We start from the raw sequence: 14,196 nt of genomic DNA, 5'->3' as shown, positions 1-14,196 counted from the left end.
GTGTGTGTTTCTAAGCTTTCAAGTCAGCTCCAACTTGTGACTCCAGACAATCCTGCATGTGTTAAAAGTAACAATTAATCAATGAATGGCTTCTGCTCTGTGTAGGCTTTATTGTAATACTGCTTAGCATATACATTTGTCTAAAGGCTTCTGAGTCTTGAAGAAACAGTGAGCAACAGTGGATTGTCTATGCAGTACTGTACTAGTGAGGTTAGCACGCTCCTGCCAAAAATGTAGTAAATTTATTAAGTATGAGGTGACATAATATCTGTACAATTCAGACAGAAAATGAGTGCCCAAGTCAGGGTGCGGGTGCACCTTGCATAAAAAGGGCTGTAAAGAAGGCATAGGGCATGGCATATGTATAGGCATAGGGCATGGTTTTGCGCTGGTGTGTTTCATGGCCATGCATACAAGCACACTGTCAACAGGGGTGCATTAGGGCACTCTGCAGACAATTTAGGCACCTAACTAAGCCTTCGCCACTGGACCTAAACCTGGAATCCTTCTTTATGAGGCGAGATTAGCATTGGAGTCCTCAGACTGTGATCCCAACAACCTGATGCCAAATATCTACTGAGCTGACCACACATACACAGAAACAGCACCTGGCAGCTAAAAGGGCTCTGGGAATCAAACTCTTACCTGGGCAGCTTCGTCACAAGCAGAGGAACATGGGTGCTTCTAATTAAAATGTACCATTGTTGGGGCAGTTTACAATATCCATAATACAGAAGAAGAATAAAAGATTCACTGACTGATAAGGAGCCTCCTGGAACTATTTGAAGTCTTGGAAAAAGAGAAATTGCAGGTTTCTAAATTGCACTGTTAAGCATCTTGGAAATGAGTAAATCACAGGTTCTCTCTGTGCTTCCATTTGTGCTCTGGCTACCAAGTAATTATTGATTGGGAGTGCAAGGTGAGGGGAAGAAAAAGAACTGCAATAGTCAAAAGAGACACTAGAACACAAAAATCTTTTCTCCTAGTACTTGGTGCGTAAACCTTGTTACAAATATTCTCATGCTTGTTTGATCTTGATTCTTACTCATACTTATGGGACTGGACACCTTTTACCCAGTTTTTACACGACAGCAGCTCATCACAAGAAGATTACTGACGACCTGCTCAGTTCTGGTTTCTGAGCACAGGCAGTGGCAGAACTGTGGGTGGTGCAGCTCTGGCTTAATGCTTCTGGTCTGGTTCTTGCTCTGATTTCAGGTGCCTAGCACAGGACTTGGGTAGAATTCAGGTGTTCAAGCACAAGTTATCATAAAAAACCAACTTCATCACAGATGTATTTTGAGTCGAGTTTTAATTTTAAATCCTGGGAGGTACCTAACCAGAGGTACATTAATTTTTATTCTGAAATTTTCATGGCAGTTAGTGCCCCTGGGTGGGTGAAGAACTGTTGATTTTTCTGGACACTGTTCTACCTGTTACTGTGTTTTATTCACTTATCATTCAGTATGAAATATAGAAATATTTCTGTGGTTACCCTCTAACTGGTGGACTAAAAATGTAACACTTTGGTACCCTAGATCCCTCAACCATAGATGTTCACTGAAGGAGTAGGCAATTCTGCAGCACACCAATACCAATGGTAATCGGATAAATGACTCCCTTGTTTGAAGGGGGTGTTACAGCTCCTCTTCATGTGTGACAGCTCACACCTATAACAGCATTAAGGACTAGGCTCAATTCCTTAAATTAGGGCCCCTGTTATTAGGAGGATATAGCAAAACTCTGCTGTATGCGTTACTAGAAAAGCTAGTGAACTTAAATATAAGCTATAAATTAAAGTCAAACCATCTGAGTCTTTCTTATCAAAAGAATGAACATTTGAATAAAACACACATGACAACTCAGTTTAATGAGCTTTGTAGGTGATAGATATATTAAAGAAATATTTTTTCTGAACTTAATTAGAATTATTTTAAAAATCAAGAAATGGTAACTTTTTGCTTTCTCAAACATGTAATTGATATTAGCTGCAGACATTTAAGCAACCTGTTTTCTGATGATGATAATGTGAAGGACAATTTAAAAAAAAAAACAAACAACCAAACAAAACAACCGAAAAACAAACAAAACAAATCCCCCTCTGGAGAGTTCATGGAATAAAAGCAGGAAAAGATAATTTGACACTTGTTATTTCTGCAGGAAACCTCTGTTCAAAAAGAAGCAGCGCTCAGTAGGAACTGATTATAGTAATTTTTCTGTTCCCTTTTCTCCCAACACACTTCTTGGGCTACTTTGACTTGAGATTTCTGCTGCACAGGAACACTCAGGACCCAGATGCTCTTGTGTTAGTCATATTGCAGTGCTGTGTTATTGATAGTGTAGTGTATAGACAGCATCCAGTGTGGCATGGTACTGATAACTGTGATTGCTACTCCATTGCTGGATTTGGTAAACTGCTAGTAAATTACCTGAAGTAAGTGCAGGTGGTGATCTAAGTAATGCTTGATGTTGCAGGCTCTTTCCCTGAGATCCTTGAGCACAGCAGCAGATAGTTTGTTTTGTTTTTTAAAGGGCTTTTTAGCCAGAGATCTCAGGACATCTGTGAGCCACTGCCAATTAAAGCTGTCATACTGTGGGCTAGGTAACTAGCGTTATACCCAATTTATTACAAATGACAAAACTGAGACAAAGAAATTAAGACTGTTTCCTAAGCAGGCATGCCAGTATCCATCCTATCTTTTTCTACATTTTGTGGCAGAGACTTCATTTGAAAAGTCTTTAACTTATTCTAGATAATATCATATATATTATCACATAAGTAATCCTGCTACTTAGATGTTTTCATCTTCTTTCAGATATGAAATATTGTTTTAAAAAAACCCTATTGATTGTAGATTTTGCTGAAACTCCACTTGGGGGGGGGGGAAGTTTTAACTTGGCACAGCACTTGATTCCACTTAATTCAGTGTAATCGTATTTGACTACTCAAATTTCTAGGCATTTTGACTAAAAAGATCATTAAGATAAGGCAACTAGGTTAAAACATAGTTATCATTGAAGTCAGCTGGGACAGGAGCTAGGTATAAGGCTGCTTGCGATTTGGATCCTGAGCAATGCAGAGTGCAACACATTCTTCTGTTCTCTTCCAGCAGTACCTGGAAAAATAGAAGGAGAGATAATCCAGTGTGTATGGGGGAGAACTAAACATTGACACTGCTGAAAAGTAGGGGAAAACAAACAGGTTCTTTTCTGATTACACTCGTTCTTTCCATACTGGTATATCTTGTGATGTTTCAGGGAATTACTCTTCACCATCACTAACATAAACCAGACATCATGACATGGTGGGGAAGAATGTATATCTACCTGAGCCAAGGGGGAAGACATCTATTCTGATCTCGGTGACATGAGGATTGGAACAGAATCGCCTCGATACAGATACTATTTTAATGAAATAAGTATGAACTCAATAGTATTTTTCTTGTGGCCATCACTTTTTTACTAGCTGTTTCTGTGCCAGTTGCACAGACAGCCAGAGATCAATCAGTGTGCAGTGGTGATGCATACAATAAAAGGTGTCTGCTGTACAGATCTGATGAACATCTTAATGCAATATGGACTGTGCTGGCAGATCTCTGCACATGCATTATGCCATGATTTTGAAAACACATGCTCATTGATTGGACTGCAGGACTGGGAATTAATTTAACTGATTCACAGAAGTGATGGAATTAATGGTAAAGGGAGGACATGGCTACGCGTTGGAATCACAAGTGCAGAGAACAGTTCGGTGCACAGCTGGATGGTCTCAGATCTTTCAGCAACTGTTGTCAGTGCTGTACAAAAGGTGCAAATGTCAGCACTACTACTTATTACATTATTTTTTTTTCCTGTAGGAAAGGCAGCAACTTTTATCACCTCCCTATAATCTGCTGCATTGCGTTACCAGTTAGTTTACATCATCCTTCATCATCTTGACGGTGGGCACTTTATCAGCTTATGCCATGCTTCACAAGATTTGGCGAGTATTTTCCCTCTCCGTTCTCGCTGGGAACTATTTTCACTGGGTTTTTTTTTTTTTTTCCTTTACATATATCACATGTGTCACGATTATGAAACAGCCATATGCATCCTATTCCAGGAAGAGGGCTGTGTTCTTAGTCTGAACCCCAAATATCGCTGCATTGATGTTGATTAAGCCTGGTCTGAAGCTTAGAGGATCTGCTGTGAATTGCTGATTGGTGTATCCGTGCCATCTACCTTTATGCCTGGTCTTTTGATTGCTGCTTTTTCTTGGTAGTGTTTATCTTTTTTATTTTCCCCAGCTTCAATTGTAAGAGGTGAACTAGAATGAATGTCTGACTTTGTTTCCTTCTGAAGAACTTCTGCCCTGAGGTATAATGGAGGCTATTGCAAATCCTGCATTCACAGATGCTGTCTTTCTGCAGCAGCTGATGCCCAGCCTGGTGTGGACCAAATACAGAGAATTTATGTTGTTGGAAGCACGGAAATCATCATTGAACCACTGTTCATCTCTACTCACACAGACTGGGCACGGACAAGCAGGCTGTCACCAGCAGACAGAGTCAGGGTTTTGCCATCCATGGTAACAGTCGATGTGCCCTCCTGAAGGGAAACGACAGATAACCAACTTTTGATTTTCCATGTCCTGTCACTAGCAGAAAGTGCGTGCTGCAGGTAAGTATGCAGATCTTTCCCACTGAAAGAGCACTTCAAACCTGCTCTCTTTCATGAGGGCTAGCTAAATATTCAGCTGATCTTTCCTGTCTGACACTATTAGCATCAATGAAAACATGCTTCACGGTTTGTTGTTCCTCATCATAAAGCAGCAACCCATTGCCTGACTCTTGGGGCTACCCTGCTACCCGTCTAACCTCACCGGCTGCAAGTTGGTATGGCGCTGAGAATTACGGAGGTAACCTCCTGGAGTACTACAAGCTCCTCTTCTACTTTTCTGATTCCTAATATCTTTTCAAGTCTTGGAAGCAGTTCACAAGTCAGCAGCGAGCTGACAGAAATCACAAACAGGAGCCCATCCACACGGGAATGGACTTGTCATTATCTTTCAAGCAGAGGAGCCAGGTTCTTGCCAGCAACGAGGTCTTGATTGCATAGGCTGCTGTCAGCTGCAGTGTAAACAAATGTCTTTCAAGATTGTTATGTCAAATTAGTATTTCATAGTCCCTGTGAATGTCAAAAGAACAGGAACTGATAGAAATATCTGCCTCCCAAACTGGCCTGAATTGTGTAAATGAAAACTAGCTTTTTTCTCTCTTGGGCTGCACGTGTTTCCTAGAAGCCAGCTGAATGAAGAGCCTCTGGATGATCTACCATTGTGCTTTAGTATAAAAAAGTCTGAGAACTTGGTTATTAGCTCATTCTACCTGATTCCAGTTTGACTGCAGTAGGAGGACAAATGCCTCAAGGCAGAAGTAATAGGTGATGCTTTTTTATCACTTGGAGGTGTTCTGGTATATTTACAGGATATACCTTAGGTAGGGTATATTAAAATCCCCACCCAGACCTGATGGAGGAAGTGTACAAGACAAGGAAAAAAAGAGACTATTTTTATGGTGGCAGTAGTTTACAGTTATTTTTCATGATAGTTTAAAGCTGAAGGATGGTTGATGATCTTTTATGTGAGAAAGAAGGTAATAATTTTAATTTCTGTTGCTGGTGCTAGAAGGCTTTACTACTGTTCAGTTTGAACTGAAACATGAACTCATTGGTTAAGAAATGTGCCACATACCAGCTGCCATATCCAGATATCTGAATTCTTTTTACTTTTCTCAGTTGTTCCTGGTCCGTAAGCTATAACCTTTAAAAAAACCCAAATGAAAAGAAAAAGGTAAGAAAAGTAATGGATTCATCCCAGTGACCAAAGTGTACATATTCATCTTCCAACAGCATTTAAAACGTTCTATTTTTATGCAAAAATATTCATAGATGATGATGTTATTTTTACAGACATTAAAATTCACATTACGTTTGGTATTCTCATATTGATTCCTACTGATAAAAAGGGAACTGATCACACCTGCCACTCCTTATGCTTCTCTGCATCCTCACTTATCTACTCCTTCTGCCTCCTCCCACTCTCAGCTTTGCATCTATATCCTTCCTGCTTCTGTTCTTGGAACAGGCACTTCCTCCTCATGAACTCTGGGCCCTGTCAAGAGCCTGTCGAAGTAGAGAAGATTCTTCCATTACCATTAAAAAAGTTGCAGAATGGACCTGATTTTTCTCATTATCTGCCCTTTCTGTGTTCTTCGAGACAGTCCCACGCTCTCTGTCACTTTGCTGTCAAATATATCGGATCCTTCAGAGTGTGACTCCAAGTAACCCAGGGAAAGAATATGTTTTGTAAACTATTGTGCATATAACACAGATAGCAAACGGGTGACAGCTTTATTTACACCCAAGCTAGTCTGTGTTTGACTAAACTGAGAAATGCGATGCTTTAGCACAGCCCAGGCTCTCGGGTGCTGTCCAGTTTTCCTTGTTTCCACTTTATGTAGATTGAGGGGGAGGGAGGGGAAAAAAAAAAAGTGTATTTCCACACCCAGATCCCAGATTAGACTTGGCACCAAGAACGCTGTTCAAACACATAGGGAAGCCAAACATGGTTGCGAGTAGTATTTGTATCATGGCGGCGTTTCTGATTTGTGAGATATGGAGGGATAGGGCTATGGAGAGAGTGAGCTGGCTTAATCCCAGTGGAAATAAGGTTCAAGTTGATTCCATGAATGGAAGTTTCTGAGCTAGGAAGCTCCTGCCTTAAGCTAGTGAAATCAGTGGATGAAGGCAGGCACTTCTGAAGGGCAGGTCAGGCTAAGACAGTTGTTCTCTAGGGGTACGTAACTTTCTCTGCTGACTACATACTATTCCCAGGTCTGGATTCAGTCAGTCTGAACAGCCAGAGAAATTAGACACACGCCCCACCCCACCCTGTTTCCCCCCTACCTCTGTTTCAAAGTTATCTCCAAACATACTCAAGGATTTTTTCTGTTTTATTTCTCTGCGATGATCATTTAACCAGCCTGAGAAGGAAAACGGCTCCATAACAGAAGTGGAATTTAGTGGGAAAGGTGTTTCTTTCAGGAGTTCATCTGTAAGTAAGGCAGAGGGCTGTCAGTGATGCTTTTTTCCCTTGATCTTTGCAAGCATTTTATTGTTGTTTAAAGCTTGAAGGGTTCAGTTTACAGATATTATCTAGTCAAAAGTGAGTTGTAACAGGAAACAGTACTATGGTTATTATCAGGACTTTTTACCTGAGATTGTAAGATGCATGTATTATTTGTGTATCTTTATGGAGTTGCTTTTTAAAGGTGTTTTCAGAAGTGTTTTTCATCCACACCTGTTAAAAATGCATTCAAACAGCATGCAATAGACCACCTAGTTCTTGCTGGCATATTCTTTGTTCTGAGACCAGCTTTTGAACTGGTAAAATCTGATGTGTCATCTCTGAGCCTTTGCCAAGTCATCCCTTACATATCCTAATGTAAGTGGAATTAGGACTGTAGAACCAGCTTACTTTATATCTTTCATATAGTTAGTACTGGCTGTTACATTTCTTCTCCCCTATGTGTTTTTAAAACACTGACCACAGTGAAGCAAACCAGTTATCACAACTTTAAATTTAATAAAATGCCTTTTTTTTTTTTTTTGTGTGGTGATCTTGGAGTTATAGCTGGATTTAATTTCCAGTAATTCTCCTTCATAACTGATTTGATTTAAAAGAGCTGGAGGACTGAATGACGTTTCAGTGTAGGTGGTGAAATTCAAGATTTGTGCTGTGTGTTGCTAGTATATGGAATTAGCTGTAGTTGTTTACCAGCTCAGAGTGATGTGCAGAGACAGCGCAATCACCTTGGTGATCCCGAGTAGTTTGTTCTGAGATACCATGGGGGAACACCCATGGAGTAATTTCAAGCAATAATGCCAACTAGGTGCTGGAAAAACTCACTAAAGTTAAAAAGCTAAAGCTGTTTTTCTCTGCTCTGCAGTGTTTTGAATGTATCATTTCAGTTTTCAATGGAAGGCCATTTTGTACGCAGTCTTAGAACAATGTGTGAGAAGGTCCGTGTGTCCACGGGATGGCGGTGGACTGAATAACCTACTGCTGTTTAACAGATTAAAAAGCACCGAGTATCTACACCCATCTCCAGACAATCTGGATGGGATGCTAACCCTTTTATTGTAGATAAAGAAATTTGAATGGCAAAACCTTTTCCATTTTATTGAATTAAGTGGAAGAAGCAAATGTTTCTGCAAATGATTTGTCTCAGCGATGCCACTTTCAGGAAACACTGAAAGCAATCTGAAGAAATCTGCAGGAAAAGAAGGAAATTTTTTGTTTTGAAAGCTTTTTTGTCTTTCAAGCTTTTAAGAAAAAGATTCCTACTTTTCCATTATTTAACCTAAATACTTAATACAGTTTATTGAAAAGCAAGCTCCTCCAGAGAAATTAAGAAACACCACAAAGAAAAAGAAAATCTTTACATTAGATTTATTCTAATCTGGGCCTGGAAACATTAAAAAGATCTGGTCTGAACATTCCATATTTTATTTTTGGATAACACTAAAAATCAGTGTTAAGGTCATTGGTGATTTATTTCCACACTGCAATATTTCTGGTTGTTTTGGTTTGGGTTTTGTTTGTTTGTTTGTTCTTTTTTTTCTTAATTTTCACAGGTTCATCAAACTCACTTTGCAGGTAATTAGAAATATTTATATATACTTTGTCCTGTAATTATGGATAAGCTTAACTACAGCTGTATTGGAAAGTTATTTTTTGGCTAGGGTGAGATATAAAATAAAGGTCTAGAATATTATTATATATATTCACACACAGCAGAGGAGAATAACATATTAAGACATTTCATCAGAAGGTACTCGGTGCAATTAGTATTCCAATAGATTTTTAAATGTTTTGTTTCATGTATAGTAGCAATCTTTACCTTCTAAAGTAATACAAAGATGATAGAGGTGGGGTTTTTTTCTATTATCAGAATAAAACAGATCACTTGAATTTAGAAAAGCCTGTTGGAATACAAGAAAGCCATTGGTAGGGCTTTCTACTAAAATGCATGTCCTTGTTGAAATTGTTGGGTTTTTTTACAATAAATAAATAAAGGTATATAGCACCTGTAGGATAAGAGACAAATACTGAGAGGCCCTGAGTATCCTGCTCAGCTCAAGGGAATACATGTCTCCACAGGTCAAGAATTCCAGTGTCAAGCTAACAAGTAAGTTCAGACTTCATGTGCTGGAGAAAGGACAGCAAACAGCCAAGTCTCCAGGATGGGCAGTGTGATCTTTTAGGCAAGCAGAACTATGAACGTTCTCCGTGAGTTGCAAGGAACTTGGGGTACAAAAAAGTCAAAGTACTTGTTTGTATTCTGACAAAGAAGCAACACGAATCTAACAATGAGAAGCAACTGTAAACTTCTAAGTTTGCAGCTTAACTTCTGTCAGTGCTACCTGTAAACATAACTTTGCTAGTTTTCCTCTTTCTGGAGAACTCCAGCTGTACCGCAAAACAGGGACAACGTGCACAGGACAATAGTAAAGTGACCTATGCATACTTAGGGCCAATGTAAAGTGTCATACATCCTACGCTTACTACAGAGCACTGTCCTTTCTTGCTTGTGATATACAGGCACTTTCTAACAGTTTCATTTACTTTCAGGTAAAGATGGACATAAAAAAAAAAAATGTATTTAGGCTTTAAGTACTTCAGGACAAGAGCTGTATTTTGACACTTGTCAGCAGGCCCTGGCCTGTGGTGGGGTTTTAGCTCGTTACTGATTTTGATGTTAATGACACTTGCCCAGTGATAGCATAACAGCAGTTTGAAAACTGTGTCTGCATGAAACGAACCTTCAGTGTGATCCAGGATGATGATTTGATTACCTGTTACTGCAGAGCAGAGACCTCTTTAATGATGAAGTATATGACATGTATCTGACATTATTAATAGCCTACGTGACCGAGTCCTCATTTAACCCTAATACTTATCCCTTGTATGAAAGCTGCAGCTGCCCTAGTGCTTGTGAACTTGAGATAATGAGCTATGATGAGAAGGATCCAATATTTTGGGATCCCACACATGTCAGAGTTGAAGCTTTGTGCTTCCAAAGGAACCGAGCATTTCTTATCAGGCTAATGGCTTATATTTAGACATTGTTGCGTATATTTCATCTTGGCCTGTACATTGGCTTTCAACAATATCTCAGGAAGTGCGAATTGGTGTGTTTCCAGAGCTCTTATGTTCTAGTAATACCGTGAGGCAAGGACACAGCATGTTTAATGATGGTAAAGGTAAAAAATACGGCAGCAAAATGGAAGATGGCAATTCTAAGCTAGTCAGCTAAAAGCCTTTTGTATGTATCTCCAGGTAACATATCACTAAATGGAACATCAAATCTAGTATTTTCTTACATGTTCAGCAGATCTATTTCAATAGTTCAATAATAACATCCATTTTTGTAGCTATTAAATATTTGTATCAGAGCAATGTGTTATTTATGGACTTTATAGCTCTGTTCAGCTTTAAATTAGAATCTGATGGTATCATGTTAAGCTGAAAAATACATCATGTTTACTGAATGACTTTGTAAATATTTAAAAAAAGGAATTACAGGTTTTGGAGGAAGTTGATTTCAGTTCAGCAATAGAGACTGTACTAAGGCTGAGAATATGAAGGTGTGCAAAAATGGAGAGCGCGGCTTGCAGGAAAACAGCCGGTGAACATACAGGTGGTTACAGCCTCCACAGACATCACCTAAGGAAGAGTTGGAACTTGCTGGGAGTACTGTACTTCTGATAGCAATAAAGAGGGCAGGTAAAAGAGGACTGCCCCTGGCATACCAGGTATATGGGAGTGTATTTGCTTTTCCAGACATGTTAGATGGTAACCCCCCTCTCCCCGCCCCAGGGATGTGCCTAAGCTTTCCTGTCAAGAAATCAGACCATCTCATTCTCCCAGAGTGTTTCTTGAGCCTTCTGTCCCCAAGCTCTTTCCATAGCTGTCTTGCAAACCTTGTTTCTTCAAGATTTGTTGCAAAAGAGAAGAGCAGTAAAGCACATGAAATATGATATACTGAAATAGTGTCAGCTATCAAACTGATTACATGTTGGCTTTATGAAAAACTATTTTTTGCTGACATGCCATCCTTCAGTTCTAGGCAGCACATTCTAGATTTCAAATCTTTAAATCGCCTTATATGTTGTTACTAATTGTGAAAGCCCCTCCATCCTCAGTCACTGTGCTGCCTCAGAAACAGTCTGTCCCTGTATGCTGTGGCCTTATCTCCATGCAAAGACATGAGGAAGTTCCTTACAAATGGTGTCTCCCTCTCTGCAAAAGCAGAAGACATGCTTAACCGAAGTGGAGCAGTTGGATGCTTTCTGTTTTCTTACTCTTTAACTGAGCATAAAATGGTCCAGATGGGATAAAGAGCTCACAAGTTATTTTAGAATTATGTATTCATTTATTTCTGTCCACTTTCTAATTATCCCTTCCATTTTTGAAAGACTGCTATATCATAATGAATAGTTCTGATGTGACCATTTTGCAGCATTTCATGTTTAATTTCCAATGCCAGCAATAATATATACCCTGGGATGTTTTTCCTATATGTGCCTACCTAATTCTTATGAAAAGTCTGCTTTATTCTCCATGTCAACAGAAATGTCAATGAGACTAGTAGGAGTTTAATACCTCTGTAGATAAAACTTGTGGACTGAGGGATGTAATTTCAGGCATCTGGGTTTGAAAAAGCAAGTAGTTAGCTCACTGCATATAAAAATCCAGAGTGAAAGCACTGACAGTGACTGATTACTTTGGGGGTAGTTAGTTCATTTCACTGCTGTTGAGTATACATGCAGAAACAGCTGAAAATTCAGCACTCACTCAGTGTAATCATACATTTCCCCGTGTAACTGTATTTGGTTTTGTAGCATGCCCTGAGAGTTGGCATGACTGCAAATTTATGATTTGTCCCTGTAATTATTTCTAGGCACATTTTTCTTTGTGTCATTAAATCTATGCTGGAAACTAAACAACAATTTTTTTTTTTTCCTAATTGAAACAAAGAAGTTTGAGGAAAGCCTTGAAAAATATTTTTGTAATAAAGAAATACAGCCTCTTCAAAAAGAGGTGTCAGCAGCCAGATGGAAGGGAATAAATTGGAACCAAGAAATTGCAAGATTTAGGTCATAATTATGTTTAAAGGCTCTTCATGGTATAGATAGGTCATATTGTATTTAGAAATACTGACCACTGTTCCAATCCTACAACCAGGAATCTTAATTTTGGTTTCTGAATCTGCCTTTTATATGACTGTGGGCATTTCCTTAATTGTCTTTGTGTATAACTTCTGCTTCCATAGAAGAGGAATAGGATATTTCATTATAACAAGTGTTGAGACCTCACTACATTTGTGAGACAAGGATTTGTACAGCATGTGTGAGCTATTACTACTAAATAGCCTTAGAAACACTAGTGAAAATGTCAGATTGACTCCATTAGTGAGTTTTCTGTTTCAGTTGTTGCTGTTTGGGGAGCATTTAAGAGCATAAGGAAGAAAGAAGATGCCTTATTAGAAAAGACATACCTGCTGTGAAACTGCTCTGAGCTTTAGGGCTCTCAAAAATACCAGATATTTTTCCCCACTAAAGTCTGAACAGAAAGAAAAACAACTTTATAGGGCATTTCTTCCAATTTCCCTGATAGGTTTATTATATACATTATGTACTAAAGGTCAGTAGTGGCTTCGTTCCCATGGAGAAGCATTAGGAGAGGAGATGGAGATTGCAGTTTATATTCTGCCTCTTTTTGAGGAGGCTCAGCAGAGAATATTGTGGGAGAAGTAAGCTTGTTCCTGGAGACTTTGGTTTTTGTTTGGTGACTGTTGTCATTAGCTGTTCTGGGCTCAGAGCATTCGTGGCTCCAAGGGATGTGTAGCCTGCAGTCCAGGGGTTTGGATTATATATTGTAGTTTCAGATTAAAAAGTTTAGTGGAAGTTTTCATATGGCAAATTATAGCAGCCATGCTCCATACATTGTAATGCTACTTTATTTGTGTATTAAATGTTGCTGATTTAGGCTGGTTTGTCCGAGTTCTTCATCTCCAGTGCTGGCTCTGTGCTCAGTGGAACTGGTGTGGTGTGGAAAGTTGTTAAATATGAAGGGAGGGGAAGTGGATGAACCCAGTGATTCATGTGCCCTTTGCAGTTCAGGTGGGCTTCGGGAGAGATATGAACATGACTTGGAAGTTACTTAAAGGATTCAGGCATGATGGGATAAAGATCAATAGTGCATTTATGTGGGCATTTTTGCCAGAACAGAGACAGTGAGGACGGTATGAAAAAGGAGTAGATTCAAGTTGTTGATAGAAGTTACAGACAGTGTCTCGGAGAATTGTACAATTATGGTGGGTCTAGACAGTTTGACTGTCTAAATCTAAATGACTGAGGCTCTGTGTCTGTTTGAGTAGCCTTCTGTCCTGGAGACCTCCTGGAGGCTATTTTCAAGATAAATTCCCTAGAGGAACACTTCTTAATATCTAAATGCTCATGTTTTTTCTTTTAATACCAGTACTCAAAGCAGAAAGAAATTACATTATAGAAGGATCTATCTATCTAGATACGTGGGAAGTCCTTAATAGATGAGAGAAAAGAGAATAAAATATTCAGTTTTCTAAATGGCTCTATAGCAAATCAAATTTATTTCCAGAATAATGATTCTTATTTAATTAAACACACAGTGATAGTATCTTTAGAATTATTTCAGGATACCTACAACACAGGCATATACATACAGTTATTTTAAGTTCAAAAGAATGGTCCTGTATTTGCTCTAGTGTAAATGAAGACACAATTTGTTCTGCTCCTTGGTTTTATTTTTCTGAGGTAGTTTTAATTTAATAATATTGCCCACTAGCCACTTACCTTTATTATTTAGCTTTTTCTTATTTTCAGTTATTAACACTCTTTTCTTTTGATCTGCTGTTTTTTATACACCAGTGAAACAAGACTGAACAGCTAATACTGTCTACAGAGGCTGCACTGGATTAGCTACAGAGGATTGACAGTACAGAAGCTGATTTTTATAGTGCTGAGCTCACCTTTATAACTTGCTTAATAGCACTACTGAAACCAGAAAACATTTGTTTATAGACTGTGCCCGAGGCTGTATGGTATTCCTAC

At 38.9% G+C, this 14,196-nt stretch overlaps 1 protein-coding gene across 3 annotated transcripts in view; it reads right to left on the bottom strand.

Moving 5' to 3' along the window:
- Window positions 1–1,844: 1,844 nt before the first annotated feature.
- The window catches only part of HAAO (3-hydroxyanthranilate 3,4-dioxygenase), a 35,846-nt gene continuing 23,494 nt past the window's right edge, over window positions 1,845–14,196 (bottom strand). For 2 of the 3 annotated variants that reach the window (XM_055816219.1, XM_005238693.3), the window contains 4 exons: window positions 6,946–7,091; window positions 5,732–5,800; window positions 4,505–4,587; window positions 1,845–3,116 (listed from right to left, as the gene is read on the bottom strand). In XM_055816219.1, the coding sequence (XP_055672194.1) occupies window positions 3,038–3,116; window positions 4,505–4,587; window positions 5,732–5,800; window positions 6,946–7,091 (377 nt within the window). In that variant the 3' untranslated portion in view covers window positions 1,845–3,037. The remainder of the gene's footprint in view (window positions 3,117–4,504; window positions 4,588–5,731; window positions 5,801–6,945; window positions 7,092–14,196) is intronic. The other variant, XM_055816220.1, reaches the window with a different exon arrangement.

Source organism: Falco peregrinus, chromosome 11 (assembly GCF_023634155.1).
Source record: "Falco peregrinus isolate bFalPer1 chromosome 11, bFalPer1.pri, whole genome shotgun sequence".
NCBI lineage: Eukaryota > Metazoa > Chordata > Aves > Falconiformes > Falconidae > Falco > Falco peregrinus.
The sequence above is the reverse complement of the archived record's forward strand: the minus strand, read 5'-3'. Positions and strand labels throughout refer to the sequence as shown.